The sequence below is a fragment of the Rhinoderma darwinii genome, chromosome 9 (assembly GCF_050947455.1).
Source record: "Rhinoderma darwinii isolate aRhiDar2 chromosome 9, aRhiDar2.hap1, whole genome shotgun sequence".
Taxonomy (NCBI): Eukaryota; Metazoa; Chordata; class Amphibia; order Anura; family Rhinodermatidae; genus Rhinoderma; species Rhinoderma darwinii.
In genome coordinates this window covers 104,370,785-104,388,881 of record NC_134695.1, presented here as the reverse complement: position 1 = coordinate 104,388,881, position 18,097 = coordinate 104,370,785, and the positions used below count along the sequence as shown (strand labels likewise).

The 18,097-nt window shown below is 43.7% G+C and overlaps 1 protein-coding gene across 7 annotated transcripts in view; it reads left to right on the top strand.

Moving 5' to 3' along the window:
• BBS2 (Bardet-Biedl syndrome 2) overlaps positions 1 to 18,097 on the top strand; it is a 54,892-nt gene that overhangs the window by 9,555 nt on the left and 27,240 nt on the right. For 2 of the 7 annotated variants that reach the window (XM_075838716.1, XM_075838715.1), the window contains exons 1-5: positions 850 to 952; positions 7,336 to 7,460; positions 10,097 to 10,324; positions 12,503 to 12,628; positions 15,274 to 15,336. In XM_075838716.1, the coding sequence (XP_075694831.1) occupies positions 922 to 952; positions 7,336 to 7,460; positions 10,097 to 10,324; positions 12,503 to 12,628; positions 15,274 to 15,336 (573 nt within the window). In that variant the 5' untranslated portion in view covers positions 850 to 921. The other 5 variants (XM_075838721.1, XM_075838722.1, XM_075838717.1 and 2 more) reach the window with 4 other exon arrangements.

Below are 18,097 nucleotides of genomic sequence, written 5' to 3'. Positions count from 1 at the left end.
ATGTCCCTCAATGGGAGTTCATCAACCAAAACAAAAAAACTGCATGCTAAAACGCATAGTGTGAACCCTGGCTTACAGACACAGATCTGCTACATGCACATGAGATTGCTTTGTTCTTCCTGCTCATGATTGACACTTCATAGGCTGGATTCACCGTGCGTTAAAACAACGGACATCACACGGACCTATGCAATTCAATGGTCCGATTCAGACATTGTGTTTTTCACGCTGCGTGTGTCCGCTGCGTGAAACTCACTGCATGTCCTACGTGTGCTGTGCGTGATTCATGCAACAGTTGCTAAAGAAATAATGAGAAAAAAACCCAACCCCCTTCCGTTTATTTTGCTCACGTAAAAAACGCGTGACATACGGATGACATACGCGCGTAAAAATCGTAGACACGCACCGTACACAGATGTCACACGGAACCGCAACGCAAAAAAACACTGCGTTTTTTTACTCGTGCAAAACGGACACGTTCGTGTGAATAAGGCTTTAATGGGGTTATTTGGGCAACAAAATTTTTTGCAGATTTTCTATGTATTTTTTAAGCCCAAACCAGGAACAAAGCCTAAACAGTTAAAATACATAAAGGAAGGCCTTAAAGTGTCTCGTCTCATGGATCCAATTCTGGTTTTGATTTAAAAAAAATATATATACATGAATAATCTGCAGTAAATCTGCACTGTGTGAACAAAATCTAATAAACAAAACGGGGGAGGGGAACAAACCAGCGCAACGCAGAGCCTGACTCCTCCCACACATGTGACTAATCACATGGCCATGACATCATCAAAGGTCCTTTAGCTCTCCAGGATCTAGCTACGGTGAGTTTATCCATATCAGTGAATATAACAATAAGACCAGAGGGAGATGAGATGTGATATCAGAGCAGGAAGAGGAACGTAAAGCCCGGAGGCCATGATGACCGGGGCAGGGAGAGTGTCGTTAGGTGCGGGCAGATTGGGTTGCCATGGAGACAAGAGGACACAGCTTTAGCTCCTAACCTGCTCCAGTGCAGTCTGCAGAGCTACTACCTCCGTGTGTATAGAGCTCTGTATGTAGCAGTGCTGGGAGGTGTATAGTAATGGCTGTATAACATACCCTTCACATCGTCCGTGTGCTGTGCATAGAAATCACGCTCAGCACACGGACCCATTGATTTTTTTAATGGGGCCGTTCACACATGCAGTTTTCACGCAGCGAGAGTCCTGCATGTCCTATATTGGTGTGTTTTTCACGCACCCAAGTCAATGGGTGCGTGAAAATCACGCACAGCACACGGATGCACATCTGTGTGCTGTGCGTGATTTGCGCATCAATAGCATTAAAAAAAAAATAATTATGTAAAAAACACGCCACTCTGAAAAGCGCAGATGCAATAACGCAACGCACACGGACCAGATTTATGCGCGTACTTTACTTGCATAAATCTGTCACGCTTGTGTGGATGTAGCCTTAAAAATAAATAAAAAATGTGCTTTGCGAGTGCGTGAAAAACATGTCACTCGCAAAGCACGGATTCAATAACGAAATGCACGCGGACCAGATTATGCGCGTAATCTGTGGCGCTCGTGTGAATGTAGCCTTAGGCTGATGTCACAGACTATGGCTGTAGTGATTTATAGTGATAAAACGTATAACGGCCACGCCGTCCAATCCCTCCAAACCACAATTGCGTCCAAAGTGTTATAATATACCATGACAGCCATTGGACGATGCAGTCACGTGATGTTACGCCACTGTGGATATAAAAAATTGCTTTTGTTTACTATTTTACCAATATAAAGTATAGGCGAATAAAAGGCCGCAATCTACTATTAAGTCATTCATTTCAGACGTTGAACTTGGGGAGATTAAAAGCATGATCATGTGATTGTCAGGAATGGATCGCTGATCGTCTGATCACGCTTCTAAAAATCACCTCTAGATTAGGCTGTATGGTGGCACAGAGTTCCCCGTAGTACTCCACGTGCTGCCATATGACGGCGCGGTTACTCCATATGGCATCGTGTTATGGAGATATTCTCCCCCAGAAACAATGCTTCTTGAGGCAAATAAGGGGCATACAGGGGCACAGTGTGGCTCCATAGACTGCCATAGGTGCCGTATTACAGCTCCATACACCTCAGAGCTTTTACGGGGTGTAATACGCCCGTGTGCATCAGTCCTTAGGCATCTTCTGACTTGTCGTTCCGAAGATGTTGTGGGGGGTGGGGGAGTGTAACCGGGACCAGAACTGCTCCCTAAAGTGAAGGTGTCCATGGTGCTTTTCACACATACCCCTTTAGCTTTTAAAGGGAACCTGTCAGCAGTATTGAGGTCGGAAATCTTCTGACGGAGCGATATAGGGGGGAGGGAATTTGAAACTTACCTTTTTCTCAGTCATGCAAGTTTTCTCACGCTGGTTTATTTGTGCCGATCGCAAGTGCCACTGAGGCGGGGCTTGATGTGCAAGTGCTCCTGCACTGCCCCAAGTCAGCCACGCTCCTCTGTTTTAAGTGATGGCTCTAGCGGTCTCCTGATTGGCCACTAGACTCTCGCTCAACACAGAGAGTGGCCGTTGTGACCGCAGCGCCAGGGGAATCAAACGTCGTTTTCTCGGTGATGCAACTTTCATCACCAAGAAAAAAAAAGGTAAGTATAAAATTCCCTCCCCCTCCCCTACATCACCCCGCCAGCAATTTTGAGGTCGAAAACTACTGACAGGTTCCCTTTAAAAAATGTTTTTACATGAGAGAAAGTTGTGTCGTGTTTCTGGGATACACCATCATTTACTGATAGAACAAAGGGATCGCAACTCCCGTCCCACATGTTGTGTAGGGATCTGCAAAACATCCAAGTCCCATTCACTTTCATTGACCAAAGATCTGCAGCAATTCCACACTGGGTGAACCCTCCTCCTGTCAGTGGAAGAACTAGGAATATTGGAGGAGCCCCAGAAAGCCGAGTGACAACAGAAAATAAAATATTTCTAGGATTTATACGACTAATATTTACAAGAGATTATCTCCCAGATTTTTGTAATGATAACGGGTGGCTAGAAAAATAGTTCACTACATTTCCTCACCATAGAATTTTCGGAAGTGCGGCAGCGTCCGTGGTGATCTGGATATTATGTCTGCCCATAGGGCTCTATGTATTTGTTTCCCACAGAGATAAAAAATTATATATCAGTTTTTGTTTTTTTTATAGGCTTCAGTGACTTTAAGGGGAACCCCTATTAGTATTGATGGAGGTGTTCTCTTTCAACATATATTCAGATATTAGAAGTCCTAATTCCCGATTTTCTTTTCTCTAAGGAAGTTTTATTCATTTCCATCTGTAACAGATTCCTCTCATGACCCTTTAGCTTTTTGTTATTTCCTTTTTACCCTTTATGGTGAAAGCCTCCATTATATGTGTGCCCACACTGCAACGTTATGCCTGGCACAATGTCACTTACTTATTGGCACGTACAGAAAGGTCGTATTGTTTTCAGACATTTATCCCATACTATCTCTAGTTTCTACATTTCTGCTGCCAGCAGCAACATGTAAAATCGCACCCCCCCCCCCCACCAATTAAAAGTGGAAAGAAACCTATACACGTGTGATGTGACAAGATATAAGCGCCATCATCGAATGACTAAGCAGGGAACAGGCACCCCCTATTCTTGGGATCCATTCCCAACACCAGACATCGCCCATGGACACGATATGGACAAAATATGTTGGGGTATTTTTTAAAGGGTAAGGCTGGGTTCACACGTGGCGGAATTTCACTTAAATTCCGCTGCGGACACTCCGCAGCGTTAATCCGCAGCGGTGCCGTTTGTCCATTGACTTACACTTTAATTTAGCAGTGTTCGTTTAGACGAGGCGTAAAATTCCGCTGCGGAGCATAGGCTGCGGAGCGGAATTTGGTGTCCGCAGCATGCTCTGTCTGTTGCGGAGCAGTGGCGGACTCATGGCGGAATTTCTCCATTGACTTCAATGGAGAGTCAAAATTCCGCAATGAAGTCCGCAGATCTTATGTGTGCTGCGGAGCGTATTGGTTTTACTACCATGACATTTCTTCATTCTGGCTGGACCTATGTATTTCTAGGTCTACAGCCAGACTGAGGAAGTCAATGGGGCTCCCGTAATGACGGGAGCGTTGCTAGGAGACGTCTGTAAATAGTCACTGTCCAGGGTGCTGAAAGAGTTAAGCGATCGGCAGTAACTGTTTCTGCACCCGGGACAGTGACTACCGATCTCAATATACATGTATCTGTAAAAAAACATATAAGTTCATACTTACCGAGAACTCCCTGCGTCTGTCTCCAGTCCGGCCTCCCAGGATGACGTTTCAGTGTAAGTGACGGCTGCAGCCAATCACAGGCCAAGCACAGGCTGCAGCGGTCACATGGACTGGAGCGTCATCCAGGGAGGTCGGGCTGGATGCCGAAGGAGGGACGCGTCATCAAGACAACGGGCGGTAAGTATGAAAATCGTTTACTTTCACTAGGGAAAGTGCTGTCCCTTCTCTCTATCCTGCACTGATAGGGAGAAGGGAAGCACTTTTCCCGCAGTCCGCAGCAGCTAGTCCGCATCAATGTACTGCACATTTTGTGCAGATCCGCAGCAGAATCTGCAACGCAGATTCTGTGCGGCATTGATGCGGACAGTTGCGGAGGAAATCCGCCACGTGTGGTCATGCCCTAACTAAACGTTCAACAAACTTCTGACGTGACATGTCAGAAGTTTTGATTGGTGGGAGTTTGACCACGAAGACCCCCCCACCAATCACTAAAACGAATCGGCGTGAGCGCTCAGCCGCTTCGTTTCTGTTCGGCTTTTTCCGGAAATCAATGTATCGGAGTACGGGCTCAATAGAAAGTCTATGAACCTGTATTCCGATACATCGGCTTTCCGGAAAAAGCCGAACAGAAACAAAGCGGCTGAGCGCTCACACGAGCGTTTCTGCCGCTTCGTTTTAGCCATTGGTGGGGGTCTCAGTGCTCGGACCCCCATCAATCCAAACTTCTGCCATGTTTTGTCGAACGTTTATATTTACCCTTTAACCAGCTATTCCCTAAATTTGTGCTGTTATCATAACTTTTACCTTTAGGCCACATGCAAACGATGCGCATCTCGTGCGGATTTGCTGCGTGGATTTTCCTGCGACAAATCCGCACCGTAATACAGTACCAGCAAAGTCAATAAGATCTCAAGAAATCTCATCTACGCGTTGCAGAATTTTTGCACACATATATTTTTTAAATCTGCAGCGTCACTTTATCTTGCATTTCCGTCTGAGAATTGTATCTGACGGGTTTATAAAAACGCACCAAAATCTGCAGCATAAAACCGCACCTATTTCCGCATCAAAATGTAAAAACCACACCTAAAAATGCCTAAAAAACCGAAATATTATTTTTTGATGCGTTTTTAGGTGCGGTTTTTACATTTTCATGCAGAAATACACTACCGTTCAAAAGTTTGGGGTCACCCAGACAATTTTGTGTTTTCCATGAAAACTCACACTTATATTTATCAAATGAGTTGCAAAATGACTAGAAAATATAGTCAAGACATTGACAAGGTTAGAAATAATGATTTTTATTTGAAATAATAATTTTCTCCTTCAAACTTTGCTTTCATCAAAGAATGCTCCATTTGCAGCAATTACAGCATTGCAGACCTTTGGCATTCTAGCTGTTAATTTGCTGAGGTAATCGGGAGAAATTTCACCCCATGCTTCCAGAAGCCCCTCCCACAAGTTGGATTGGCTTGATGGGCACTTCTTGCGTACCATACGGTCAATCTGCTCCCACAACAGCTCTATGGGGTTGAGATCTGGTGACTGCGCTGGCCACTCCATTACAGATAGAATACCAGCTGCCTGCTTCTTCCCTAAATAGTTCTTGCATAATTTGGAGGTGTGCTTTGGGTCATTGTCCTGTTGTAGGATGAAATTGGCTCCAATCAAGTGCTGTCCACAGGGTATGGCATGGCGTGGCAAAATGGAGTGATAGCCTTCCTTATTCAAAATCCCTTTTACCTTGTACAAATCTCCCACTTTACCAGCACCAAAGCAACCCCAGACAATCACATTACCTCCACCATGCTTGACAGATGGCGTCAGGCACTCTTCCAGCATCTTTTCAGTTGTTCTGCGTCTCACAAATGTTCTTCTGTGTGATCCAAACACCTCAAACTTCGATTCGTCTGTCCATAACACTTATTTCCAATCTTCCTCTGTCCAATGTCTGTGTGCTTTTGCCCATATTAATCTTTTCCTTTTATTAGCCAGTCTCAGATATGGCTTTTTCTTTGCCACTCTGCCCTGAAGGCCAGCATCCCGGAGTCGCCTCTTCACTGTAGACGTTGACACTGGCGTTTTGCGGGTACTATTTAATGAAGCTGCCAGTTGAGGACCTGTAAGGCGTCTATTTCTCAAACTAGAGACTCTAATGTACTTGTCTTGTTGCTCAGTTGTGCAGCGGGGCTTCATACTTCTCTTTCTACTCTGGTTAGAGCCTGTTTGTGCTGTCCTCTGAAGGGAGTAGTACACACGTTGTAGGAAATCTTCAGTTTCTTGGCAATTTCTCGCATGGAATAGCCTTAATTTCTAAGAACAAGAATAGACTGTCGAGTTTCACATGAAAGCTCTCTTTTTCTAGCCATTTTGAGAGTTTAATCGAACCCACAAATGTAATGCTCCAGATTCTCAACTAGCTCAAAGGAAGGTCAGTTTTATAGCTCCTCTAAACAGCAAAACTGTTTACAGCGGTGCTAACATAATTGCACAAGGGTTTTCAAGTGTTTTCTAATCATCCATTAGCCTTCTAACACAGTTAGCAAACACAATGTACAATTAGAACACTGGAGTGATGGTTGCTGGAAATGGGCCTCTATACACCTATGTAGATATTGCATTAAAAACAGACGTTTGCAGCTAGAATAGTCATTTTGCACATTAACAATGTATAGAATGTATTTCTGATTAATTTAATGTTATCTTCATTGAAAAAAACTGTGCTTTTCTTTCAAACATAAGGAAATTTCTAAGTGACCCTAAACTTTTGAACGGTAGTGTAGATGCGTCAGATACAATTCGCAAGCGAAAACGCAAGATAAATTGAGATGCCTCGGATTTTGAAAAACGCACCGCAGATGAATTTACGTGCAGAAAAAATCTGCAAAGTGTAGATGACATTTCTTGAAATCTAATTTCCGTGGCTGGTATTGTATTGCGCTGCGGATTTACCACACGGAAATACGCGCAGCAAATCCACACATAATACGCATCTTGTGCATTTGGCCTAGCATTGTGTGCAATTAATATTTTCTTAATTTATCTCTTTGTTAGGAGCGATCATGCTTGTTCCAATATTTACCCTGAAATTGAATCACAAAATCAACCCTCGCATGGTGACCGTGGGGAAATATGATGGGACGCACCCATGTTTGACTGCAGCCACCCAAGCTGGAAAGGTATAAGAATAAAACGGTGATATCCATATGATATGAGTCACTGTATATCACAGGTTACAAGTGACATCACTGAGGCACTATGCCATCTTCATGGATCATTGTGCTCGTACGTGCTTTACTGATAGGCATCAATCCAACAAATGACTGGCTTCTTTCTATGTGGGGGATGGGTTCTCTTTGACATATCTATTGCTCTGTAATACACACCAAGTTCAAATTTGATACCGAGTTCTGTTCTCAAAGAACGATTTAAAGTGAATCTCGCATTTCACCTACTAAACCGCCTTTTCCTGACACTTTGGTTTGTGTTTTTTGTTGGCCCCAGGACTCAAGTGTAAGGATGCCCACTTCAGTTACTTTCTTCAGTGTGCTATCCGTTTTTGTAACGGATAGCACATTCATTTCTATGCGGCCATGCACACTTACGTTGTTTTTTTAACGGAACCGTGTGGCCGTTCCGACAAAAATAGGACAGATCCTACTCCTGTCCATTTTTGACGGAACAGTCTCGGCCATTCCAATCATTTGGTCCGTTCAAACAATGGACTGCACATGAAAGCCATCCGTGTGAGGTCCGTGTTTCATGGATCTGTCATTAGCGGCCGTACGACAGGCAACCAAAGTGTGCATGAGGCCTAACACGTCTTGCACACGACTGAGTTCGGGCCGTGAAAAGCGGTCCGTGTGTCGGATGGATTTCCTGACCCGATCACGGTACAAGTGAACGGGACTCCTGGCATCATAGACATTTTATGATGCCAGGAGTCCCTGCCTCCCCACGGAACTGCCGTTTCATACTGTATCATATTGTTCAATAAGGAACAGCAGTTCCGCGGGGAGGCATAAAATGTCTATGATGCCAGGAGTCCAGTTCACCTGTACTGCGGTCGGGCCAGGAAATCCAACCGACACTCGGACCCTTTTTCATGGCTCGATCTCGGTCGTGTGCAAGAGCGCTAAAGAGTTTTTCCCGTGACCAATTCTCTGGCTAATGTGGGTGGAACAGAGGCAGGAAAACGTAGTGGAGCGAGCAGAAGTTTCGTAGTCATGTAACTAGGTCTAGATAAATTACTCCAGTGCAGTGCCAAAGAATACAGCAAAAACGTAATAAAAAAAACTCTCCAGGGTTGGAACGACAAAGTACAATAGCCAAATACAGTACATGGAGCACAAACTAATAAACTCAAACTAGCCAAGGTCATGAAAACAGAGAAGATCAGTAATCCAGACCAGAGACAAAGGGGTCACAAACTAATAGCATAGTCAAACAATCCAGGTCACAAAGTCAGTGATCAGCAGGTAACAGCAAGAAACATTAACCCCTTCACGACTACCATACGGCTATATACGCTCCAACTGCCGATGCCCCGTGCAGTTAGCACGTATATAAACGTTGACAGCCTGGAACGGGGTTTAATGAGTGCAGTGCTGCTTCAGTGTGAGCAGCGCTGCACTCTCATGTCGGCTGGCATACACCGCCCACTGTAGATAGCGCCGCACACAGCCCTCTGTAGATAATGCCACCTAAGCTCCCTCTAGGAGCGGAATCCCCGGCCAGCTCTCTGGCCGAAGATTCCCCTCCTAGAGGGAGCCCCAGCCGTCTCTCCATCCCCGCTGTAGATAGTTAGACCACCGCACTGCATTATATGGGCGCTACCTACAGGGGACACTGTGGCGCTATCTACATGGGCACTGTGTGGCACTATGTGGGCACTGTGGCACTATCTATGTGGGCACTGGCACTATATATGTGGGCAATGTGGCATTATCTACAGTGGTATTACGTCACTATCTACATCGGCACTGTGGTGTTTTCAGGGAGTTGGGACAAAACAACCCTAACGATTAAAATGTATAAAAAAATTTAGCGTCCATGAAAAATGGATGGCAAATGGCGGTTAAAAACGGTCAGATGGCCGCGAAATGGAATCAAATTTTGAGACACATTGATACAAAACAGCCATGAAAAACTGACTGTTTAAATTACAAAAAAGTGTTGGTTTTTTTTCACATTTTTAGTGATTTGTCTGCTCGTAATAAAAATTAAAAACACGGAATTAATTAAACTAATCTAGAAAATGAAAGCTTCATAAGTCTTGTAAAAAAAAAACAAAGTAAAAATAGTTGTGATATTCAAAGCGGCTGCAAAGATATTATTGTTTGTAGAAGTGCACATCAGAAATTGAAAATTTGACCTGGACACAGGGGCAGCAATAACCCTTGGTCGTGAAAGGGTTAAGCACCCTTTATTCGAATTGATCGGGTAGCCACACATATTGTGCATGTAGTGTCCCGCATCCAAGTCGGGCTCTGCTACATCGATCAGAACTTTAGTGGCTGTGACCGGCAGACATTTCTGGAGCACCTCGTGGTAAGTTCTATACAGGGGGTACCCACTATAACTATACACTGAAGATCAGCAGTGCTGAGGGGGGGGCTACGACAGACACAAGGGGGTGCAGCTCCATCTCTCCAAACATCATAGCACTGAATTGGTACTTGAGGAAGGTGCTGGATCCCCACCTGCTGGGCCCCATAGCAATGGCATGAATTGCTTGGATAGGGATCCACTTAGTCTACTTTTTTGAATCTGTTGTACTCTGTATATGTAATCGCTTTGTGTACACTTCCTTTAGGTTTTTATACATAATCCTCATGCTCGCAGTCAACGTTTTTCTGCAAACCGCTTAGTACAAAGCGCTCAAGACTCGGACATCTCCCTGCTAAATATTAACCAAAGTGTCAGCTGCCTCGCTGCTGGAGTGCTGGACCCCCAACTGGACTGTGACTCGCTTATAGTGGGAACCCAAACCAACCTTTTGGCCTATGATGTTCATAACAATTCTGACCTGTTTTTTAAAGAGGTAAATGAAAGGAATTGATTTACATAGCCGCCAGTTGACTTATTGATGCCGTCAGCCTTTTGCCAACTCTCTGAGATGAGTTTGCAAATCAACCTGCTTGATACATTTATAGAATATAGTTGGTGAATCAATTCATATTTTAATCACTTTGCCAAAAGGAAAATCAGATCGACCAACAGGCAATTTGCGAATTGATTTGTATATCACATATTAATGGATTGATTGGCCAATCTCTAACCTCTACTATACCCTATTGTTATCAGTAGTGTTTGCTCGTCCGTCGGCTGTTTGTTCTGTAGGAAGCATTTATGAAACCATTATTAACCTCTTAGTGACCACCAATACACCTTTTCACGTGATTCACTAATGGGCTTTAGGCTAGGCTGACGCCTTTTCACGTCAGCCTAGTCTAAGTCCTGCACGGGTCCCCCGTGCAGGCTGGAGCCGGGGCTCAGCTGTCTGATGACAGCTGAGCTCCTGCTCCAACGCCCGCGATCGAAGTTTACTTTGATCGCGGCCGTTTAACCCGTTAAATGCCGCCGTCAATAGCGACCGCGGCATTTAACTTTGTTTACAGAGGGAGTGCGCTCCCTCTGTCACCCATCGGCGGCCCGCGAATGAAATTGCGGGTCTCCGATGGGGTGTCATGGCAGCCGGGGGCTTGATAAAAGCCCCCAGGTCTGCCCTGGACATATGCCCGTTAGGACGCGCCGGAGGCACGTCCTAACAGATTGCCTGTCAGATTTACACTGACAGGCAATAATGCTCTGGTATACGAAGTATACCAGAGCATTATAGCAGCGATCGGAACATCGCACAGTAAAGTCCCCTAGTGGGACTAATAAAATCAGTCATCAAAGTGAAATAAAGATTATTAATAAAAAGTACAGTAAAAAAATAAATCCATTTTTTTCCATAAAAAGTGGTTTTATTTAGTAAAAGTGTAAAAAAAAAAAAAGTACACATATGTGGTATCGCCGCGACCGTAATGACTCCATTAATAAAGTTAATAGATAATTTAAACCGCAAAGTGAACACTGGAAAAAAAAAACGCAAAAAAACTATGGCGAAATTGCAATTTTTTTCCATTGCCCCCCAAAAAAGTCATAATAAAAATGAATCAATAAGTCCCATGCACCCCAAAACAGTACCATTCAAAACTACGTCTTGTCCCGCAGAAAACAAGCCCAAAAAATCACTACATTGATGGAAAAATAAAATAATTACGGCTCTTGGAAAGCGACGATGCAAAAGCAAATAATTTTAGTTCAAAAGTGTTTTTATTGTGCAAAAGTCGTAAAACATAAAAAAACCTCCACATATGTGGTATCGCCGTAATCGTACCGACCCAGAGAATAAAGGTAACATGTTATTTACGTCGCATAGTGAACGGCGTCAATTTAAAAATGCATAGAACAATGGCGGAATTTCAGGTTTTTTTTATAATCCCCCCCAAAAAGGTTAATAAAAGTTAATATAAAAATTATATGTACCCAAAAATGGTGAATTAAAAAGCACAACTAATCCCGCAAAAAACAAGTCCTCATACAGCTATGTAGACGAAAAAATAAGAACGTTATAGCTCTTTGAATGCGACTATAGAAAAACGAATAAAATAGCTTGGTCATTAGGGCCTAAAATGGGCTGGTCACTAAGGGGTTAATCATTGCATTGCATCTGTTCTGGGACTTTCTAATACACTTTGTGTTATAATTTCTCACTGTTTATAAGATCTCTGCTTGCTGCCGTATTTAATAAGCCATAAGTGGGTTTTCAGACTCTGTAAACAAGAATGTTTACGTTTACAGCAAGCAGAGATCTAAAAATGGCAAAGAATTGAAACACAATATTAGAAAGTTATTTTATTGGTTTTATTATAAAATTAAACTTTATTTACCTAAAACCAGACCATCCCTTTAAGTCCTTCTTCTTCAAAATCTACACGTCAAATGCTGCCTTTGTCCGTGCGGTTTTAGTGAATTTGCGATGACAGGCTCACATAGAGTTATTGACAACTTTCCTGATATACAAACTTATATAGGGGTGCTGTCAATCACTCTGTGGGGGAGGGGAGCAGGACTCAATGGCTTCTACTTCTACCTGATTGGAAAGAGCTGCAGAATGTGCATGATAATAACTACTTTTGTCATTTTTTGACTTTTTTTCAAAATCCTTTAGATTGTGGATGGAGCCAATGCAGTCGTCCTTGGATCCTTGGGTGATATCACTTGTCCCCTTGCAATTATTGGTGGAAACTGTGCCTTGCAAGGATTTGACTGCAGAGGGAATGACATGTTTTGGACGGTAGGACTTTATGTTCTTGTGTGTTTTTGGAGATGGTAAAAGATAGGAGTTTGATGTTCTCATCTGTTATCTCGTTTTATTGTGTTTTTGGTCTTTTCATTGACTTTTCTTTGCATAAAAGGCTTTTTGAATGAGACAAGTTTATCAATCCAACTGATTCATCACCTCAGCCCACAGAATAGAGTCAACGAATGGATTGGCCTATTATTCGTTTCATAACGCCAAATGCGAACTACAAACATGTCAGATTGACTCACTAATGTATCCTAATGTAGAGCGCATCACTGATTTATATGCGATTCTGCAAAACTTGAGTTGGTAAATGTGCTCATCTCAGATATTTTCCAGCATAATGGAAATCTTTGTGCGATAATTCACCTCTCTGTGCCAGCCCCACAATGAAAGTTTTGAGAACAGGAAAGATCTGATTGATCATAGGTGCCAGCGCAGCATAGAGAGATCTCTTCTTACAGTGCACTAAGCTCCTAAATGCTGTTGGTGAAGCATTGCGCTGAGTCATTTGATCATGCAGTCTTACCGTAACCCCCTCCCATTGTCATCTTACTACTTAAAGGGGTTTTACCATAATCAATATCCTTGGGATAGGCAATAAATATCTGATCCATTGGGGTCCGACTGCTGGACCTCCACCGATCCCGACAGCGGGCTTACCTGGCCGTCCCTGTGCACCCGTTATGAATGTAGCTATGCTGCGCATACTCGGCCACTGCTCTATTTATTTCGATGGGACTGCTAAGCGCTATCTCCGGCAGCCTCATAGACGGGAATGGAGCATGCGCACTACCACTCCATTCATATGGGGTGCACGTGGACGGCCAGGTAAGCCCGTTCTCTAAATCGGTGGGGTCCCAACTGTTGGACCCCTACCGATCAGATAATTATCATCTATCTTGTGCATAGGTGATAAATATTGATTATAGTAAAACCCCGTTCCCTCAGACATCATTTTACAGTTTACGTCTAAATGAATCTACGTAAAAGGTGAGTAACTTTCCAAAAGCATTGCATTACTTATCTAGTTCTTATCCCGAGTTTACAGTCTGTCTTCTACTCTATTCACAATTCTACAAATTTCAGCACCAAAATCCCATAGACTTTCCTGCTTGTCCATTGTCTTTACGGAGTCTGCTCTGGTGGTTTGCCTTCTGGGAAGTTTAGTCTTTATATCAGACGCTATGAAATAATCGAATTGGAAAACTAACTCCAAAACTGCATTATAAGAGTTCATCTAAGCTGTTAGGGCTGTGTCTGACAACAATCTTGTCGACTGTTTCTCATGACTACCAGCAGAACTGTGAATGCAGCTCTGAATGAGGCTGTAATTCGTGATCAGTCCAAGATAAGTAATGCAATGTACTTACAAGGTTAGGAAACAAGGGGAGGAATCCTCCAGCTCACCTGACACAATATTGAGTGTCGCTGTCAGCGCCTGGATCTTTTCGTGTCGGCACACGATGCAGGAACAGAGGTAACACGGAAGTTGAATCCAGCGCTTAGGTGAAGGTAAAATGGAAAGATTTTCCAAGTTTAATTAAATTTTCATTAAAAGTCCAATAAGGTATGGTCCTGGTGTGTGGGTAATGGGAGAATATGATCCTGTAAAGCCTACGCGTTTCGGACGATAGCAACGTCCTTAGACTTGGCTGTAGTCTAAGGACGTTGCTATCGTCCGAAACGCGTAGGCTTTACAGGATCATATTCTCCCATTACCCACACACCAGGACCATACCTTATTGGACTTTTAATGAAAATTTAATTAAACTTGGAAAATCTTTCCATTTTACCTTCACCTAAGCGCTGGATTCAACTTCCTTGTTACCTCTACTTACAAGGTTACTCGTCATCTAGAACATACACCTATATTAAAAGCGTTTTCCCATGAGAGACATTTATGACATGTCCACAGGAAATGTCATAAATGTCAGATAGATGCGGCTCCCACCTCTGGGACCCGCACCTATCTCCAAAACGGGGCCCCCTAAACCCCGTTCAGCCGCTCTATGTTGCGGCTGAATGAGGTGAATTCCGAACATGAAAAAGCTACGCTGTTTCCGTAGCTCCCATAGTAGTGAATGGCAGTTTCAGAAGCAGCTTATCATGCGAGCTAAGCTGTTTCCGTAACTTCCATTCAGTTCTATGGGACTTACAGAAACAGCGTAGCTCAGGGAGCTAGCCTGTTTACATAACTATATAACCTTTTTCATGGTCGGCATTCACCTCATTCAGCCGCAACATGGAACGGCTGAACGGGATTTAGTGGGCCCAATTCTGGAGAGAGGTGCGGTGGAACCCGCATCTATCTGACATTTATGACATATCCTGTGGATATGTCATAAATGTCTCTCATGGAACAACCCCTTTAATAAAGTGGTGTGCTGGTTCCCTGTAACTATCTGATCTGGAGGAACAGCTCCATAAATGCTCATTGCCGCTGTATGTCGCAGGGAAAATGAAGCATTACATGATACTCATTGAAAAGTGTCTCGGTTCTGTCTGAATGGGGAAGCCCCCTTATCTATGTTTCTTCTATAGGCCACAATAGGGGCTTAATCGTTGACTCTGCTTTTTCTATCTGTAAACATCATTGTGTGCATGTGTAATATTCCCTGATTCTTATGTTTTAGGTTACAGGGGACAATGTGCGCTCCCTAGCATTGTGTGATTTTAATGGAGATGGGAAAAATGAGGTAAGCTCGCTTTACAGTTTACAGAAATCCTCCCTTATGTAACAAATTTTATGAATTGCTATCCTTAACGGTGCAAATAATTTAGTTTGCAATCAAGAATTGGCTTTTTTTTTTCCTGGTTTAAATAGAAACGTTAAATGGGTTATCCGCTTCTTTAAAACTGATATTAGATTGGTGGAGGTCCGTCTCTTGGTATTCCTGCCGATCAGTTGTCGGGGTTGTGGCACTCCTCCAAGCGCCGCATCCCCTTCATTTTTTTTTTTTTCAAACTCGGTTTATTGTAAAAGTACATACAAAAATCATCAGCAAATGGAAACAGAATAATGACATTAACATTAACATTCCTGCATACCATGAATACACACTAGAAACAAGAGTTTGCAATTTACATTTATACATGAAGGCGAGTCACAGGAGACTCCAAATACTCACTGCACGCAGGCAGGTCAGTGTCACACTTATTTGTGAATCTATAGACATACAGGTCGCAGTTATTTACCAGGATCAAGCTCCATTCTCACATCTAGGGCATCAAAATACCCGGACATATAGATCTCAGATCCCTCCTACTTGAAGTGGTAAGGATTCTCTAAGGTCACCCACGCTGAAAGAGGCAAGAGGTGAGGAGCACCACTCTCCCCAGATTTTCAAGAATTTATATTGACATCCTCTATGTTTATATACTATATTTTCATATGGGAGAATAGCATTGACCAGGCTTTTCCATTGCGATATATCCGGAAAAGTGTCCCCCATCCATCGGATGGCTATCGCTTTTCTGGCTAAGAACAGGGCTTCTCGCAGGAAGATACCCTCATAGTGTGTCCGGGGTCTCTCTCCCAACAGCCCCAATAAACATAGACCTAGTTCACATGGAATCGGGTTGGTCATAATTGAGGACAGTATTTGCGTCACTTCTTTCCAGAAATTGGCTATGACTGGACATAACCACATCATCTGATCAAAGCCAGCTTGATCTTGAGAGCATCTAGGACATTGTGTGTTAGGTGCCCTTCCCATCCGATATAATCTAATGGGGGTAATATAACATCTGTGTATGATGTACAATTGTGTCAATTTATTGTTCGCTGCAGGCGAGACCAAGAGATGTGATCCCATGGCCTCCCCCCAGTCCTCACTAGATAATGTAGGAATAAGACCCCTCCATCCAACCTCAACCGACATTTCAGCGTGAGCGACCCTCTGCGACAGGAGGTAAGTATAAAGTGCAGACACCATCCCCCTTGGTCCCTGTGTTCTCAGAATACCAATGAGTGGAAGTGAAGAAATGGATCTCTGATCTTCCCTGAACTGGGATTTTAAAGCATGCCTAATTTGTACACAGCGGAATGCGTCTCTCTCAGGGATCCGGAATGTATCCTGTATCTCTCTGGCTGATATCATATGTCCCTCGTCATCTATCAGGTTTTGCACCTGCGCTACACCTACTTCAATCCAAAAATCAGAATCCTGCATCCCCTTAAAATGAGAAAGACCCTGATGAGACCAAAGTGGCAGCTCTGCAACTATGTCCTCCCATCCCAGAACTTTCTTAACGTGTGACCAAACCTGTTTGGCTAGTTTAATTATTGGCAAGGAATGCCTGGGGCTATATCCATGCGGCTCAAGTATGGGCCACAAAGAGGGAATCCTAAGAAAATGGGCCAAGTGGAGATCTGCATTAGGCATTGGTTCCTCAGCCACCCATGTTTTAATAAATCTTAATTGGCCTGCCAAGTAATACAAAAACACGTCAGGTAGAGCAGCCCCTGCCTGTTCCTTGGGGCGTTGGAGCGTGCTAAGTTTAAGTTTGGGGCGACTCTCCCCCCATACAAATGAGGAAAATAATGAGCTTACCAAGTTGAAAAATCGTTTAGGGACCAGGGTGTCCGCGTGTTCTAGGAGGTATAACATTTTGGGCAGCACTATCATCTTAATTAAATTTATTCTTCCTGCCGTCGATATAGGGAGCGCCTTCCAAACAGCAAATTTATCCCTCAGATATGTCAACAGGGGATATATATTTAGATCATATGAAGCGCCACTATCCCTAACTATATGGACCCCTAAGTATTTAAAACAGGAAACCACCTGCAGGCCCTGGAAGTCCCTATCCCACCCACAGTTATCGGGTCTAAGGGGCATAAGAAATGACTTACTCCAGTTGATATATAGGCCTGAGAACCGTCCAAACTCATCCAGTATTGTCATTGCTCTTGGTAAGGAGGCGTTTGGATTAGCCATATACAAAATCATGTCATCGGCATAAAGACCAATCCGATCCTCCCGTGGTCCTATGCGGATACCCTGAAAAGCCGTATCTAGACGGATGCGGATAGCCAGGGGCTCAATGGCCACTGCAAACAGAAGAGGGGACAGGGGGCATCCCTGCCTCGTACCTCTATGGAGACAAAAGGAGGGAGACAAAATCCCATTGACCAACACCGATGCCTTCGGATCTTTGTATAGGATGTTAATCCATTTAAGGAATCTCTCGCCAAATCCAAATCTGCGAAGGACCTCAAACAAATAAGGCCACTCTACTGAATCAAAGGCCTTAGCCGCGTCCAGCGAGGCCAATGCCCAGTCTTGCTGCTCCCACCACCCTATCTGGGTCACTACCTGAGCTCTGCGGATATTATCCGATGTTGATTTGCCTGGGATAAAACCGGATTGGTCCGGATGAATAATATCTGTGATAGCACCACTAAGTCTATTAGCTAAAAGTTTGGTTAGGATTTTATAATCCACATTGAGTAGG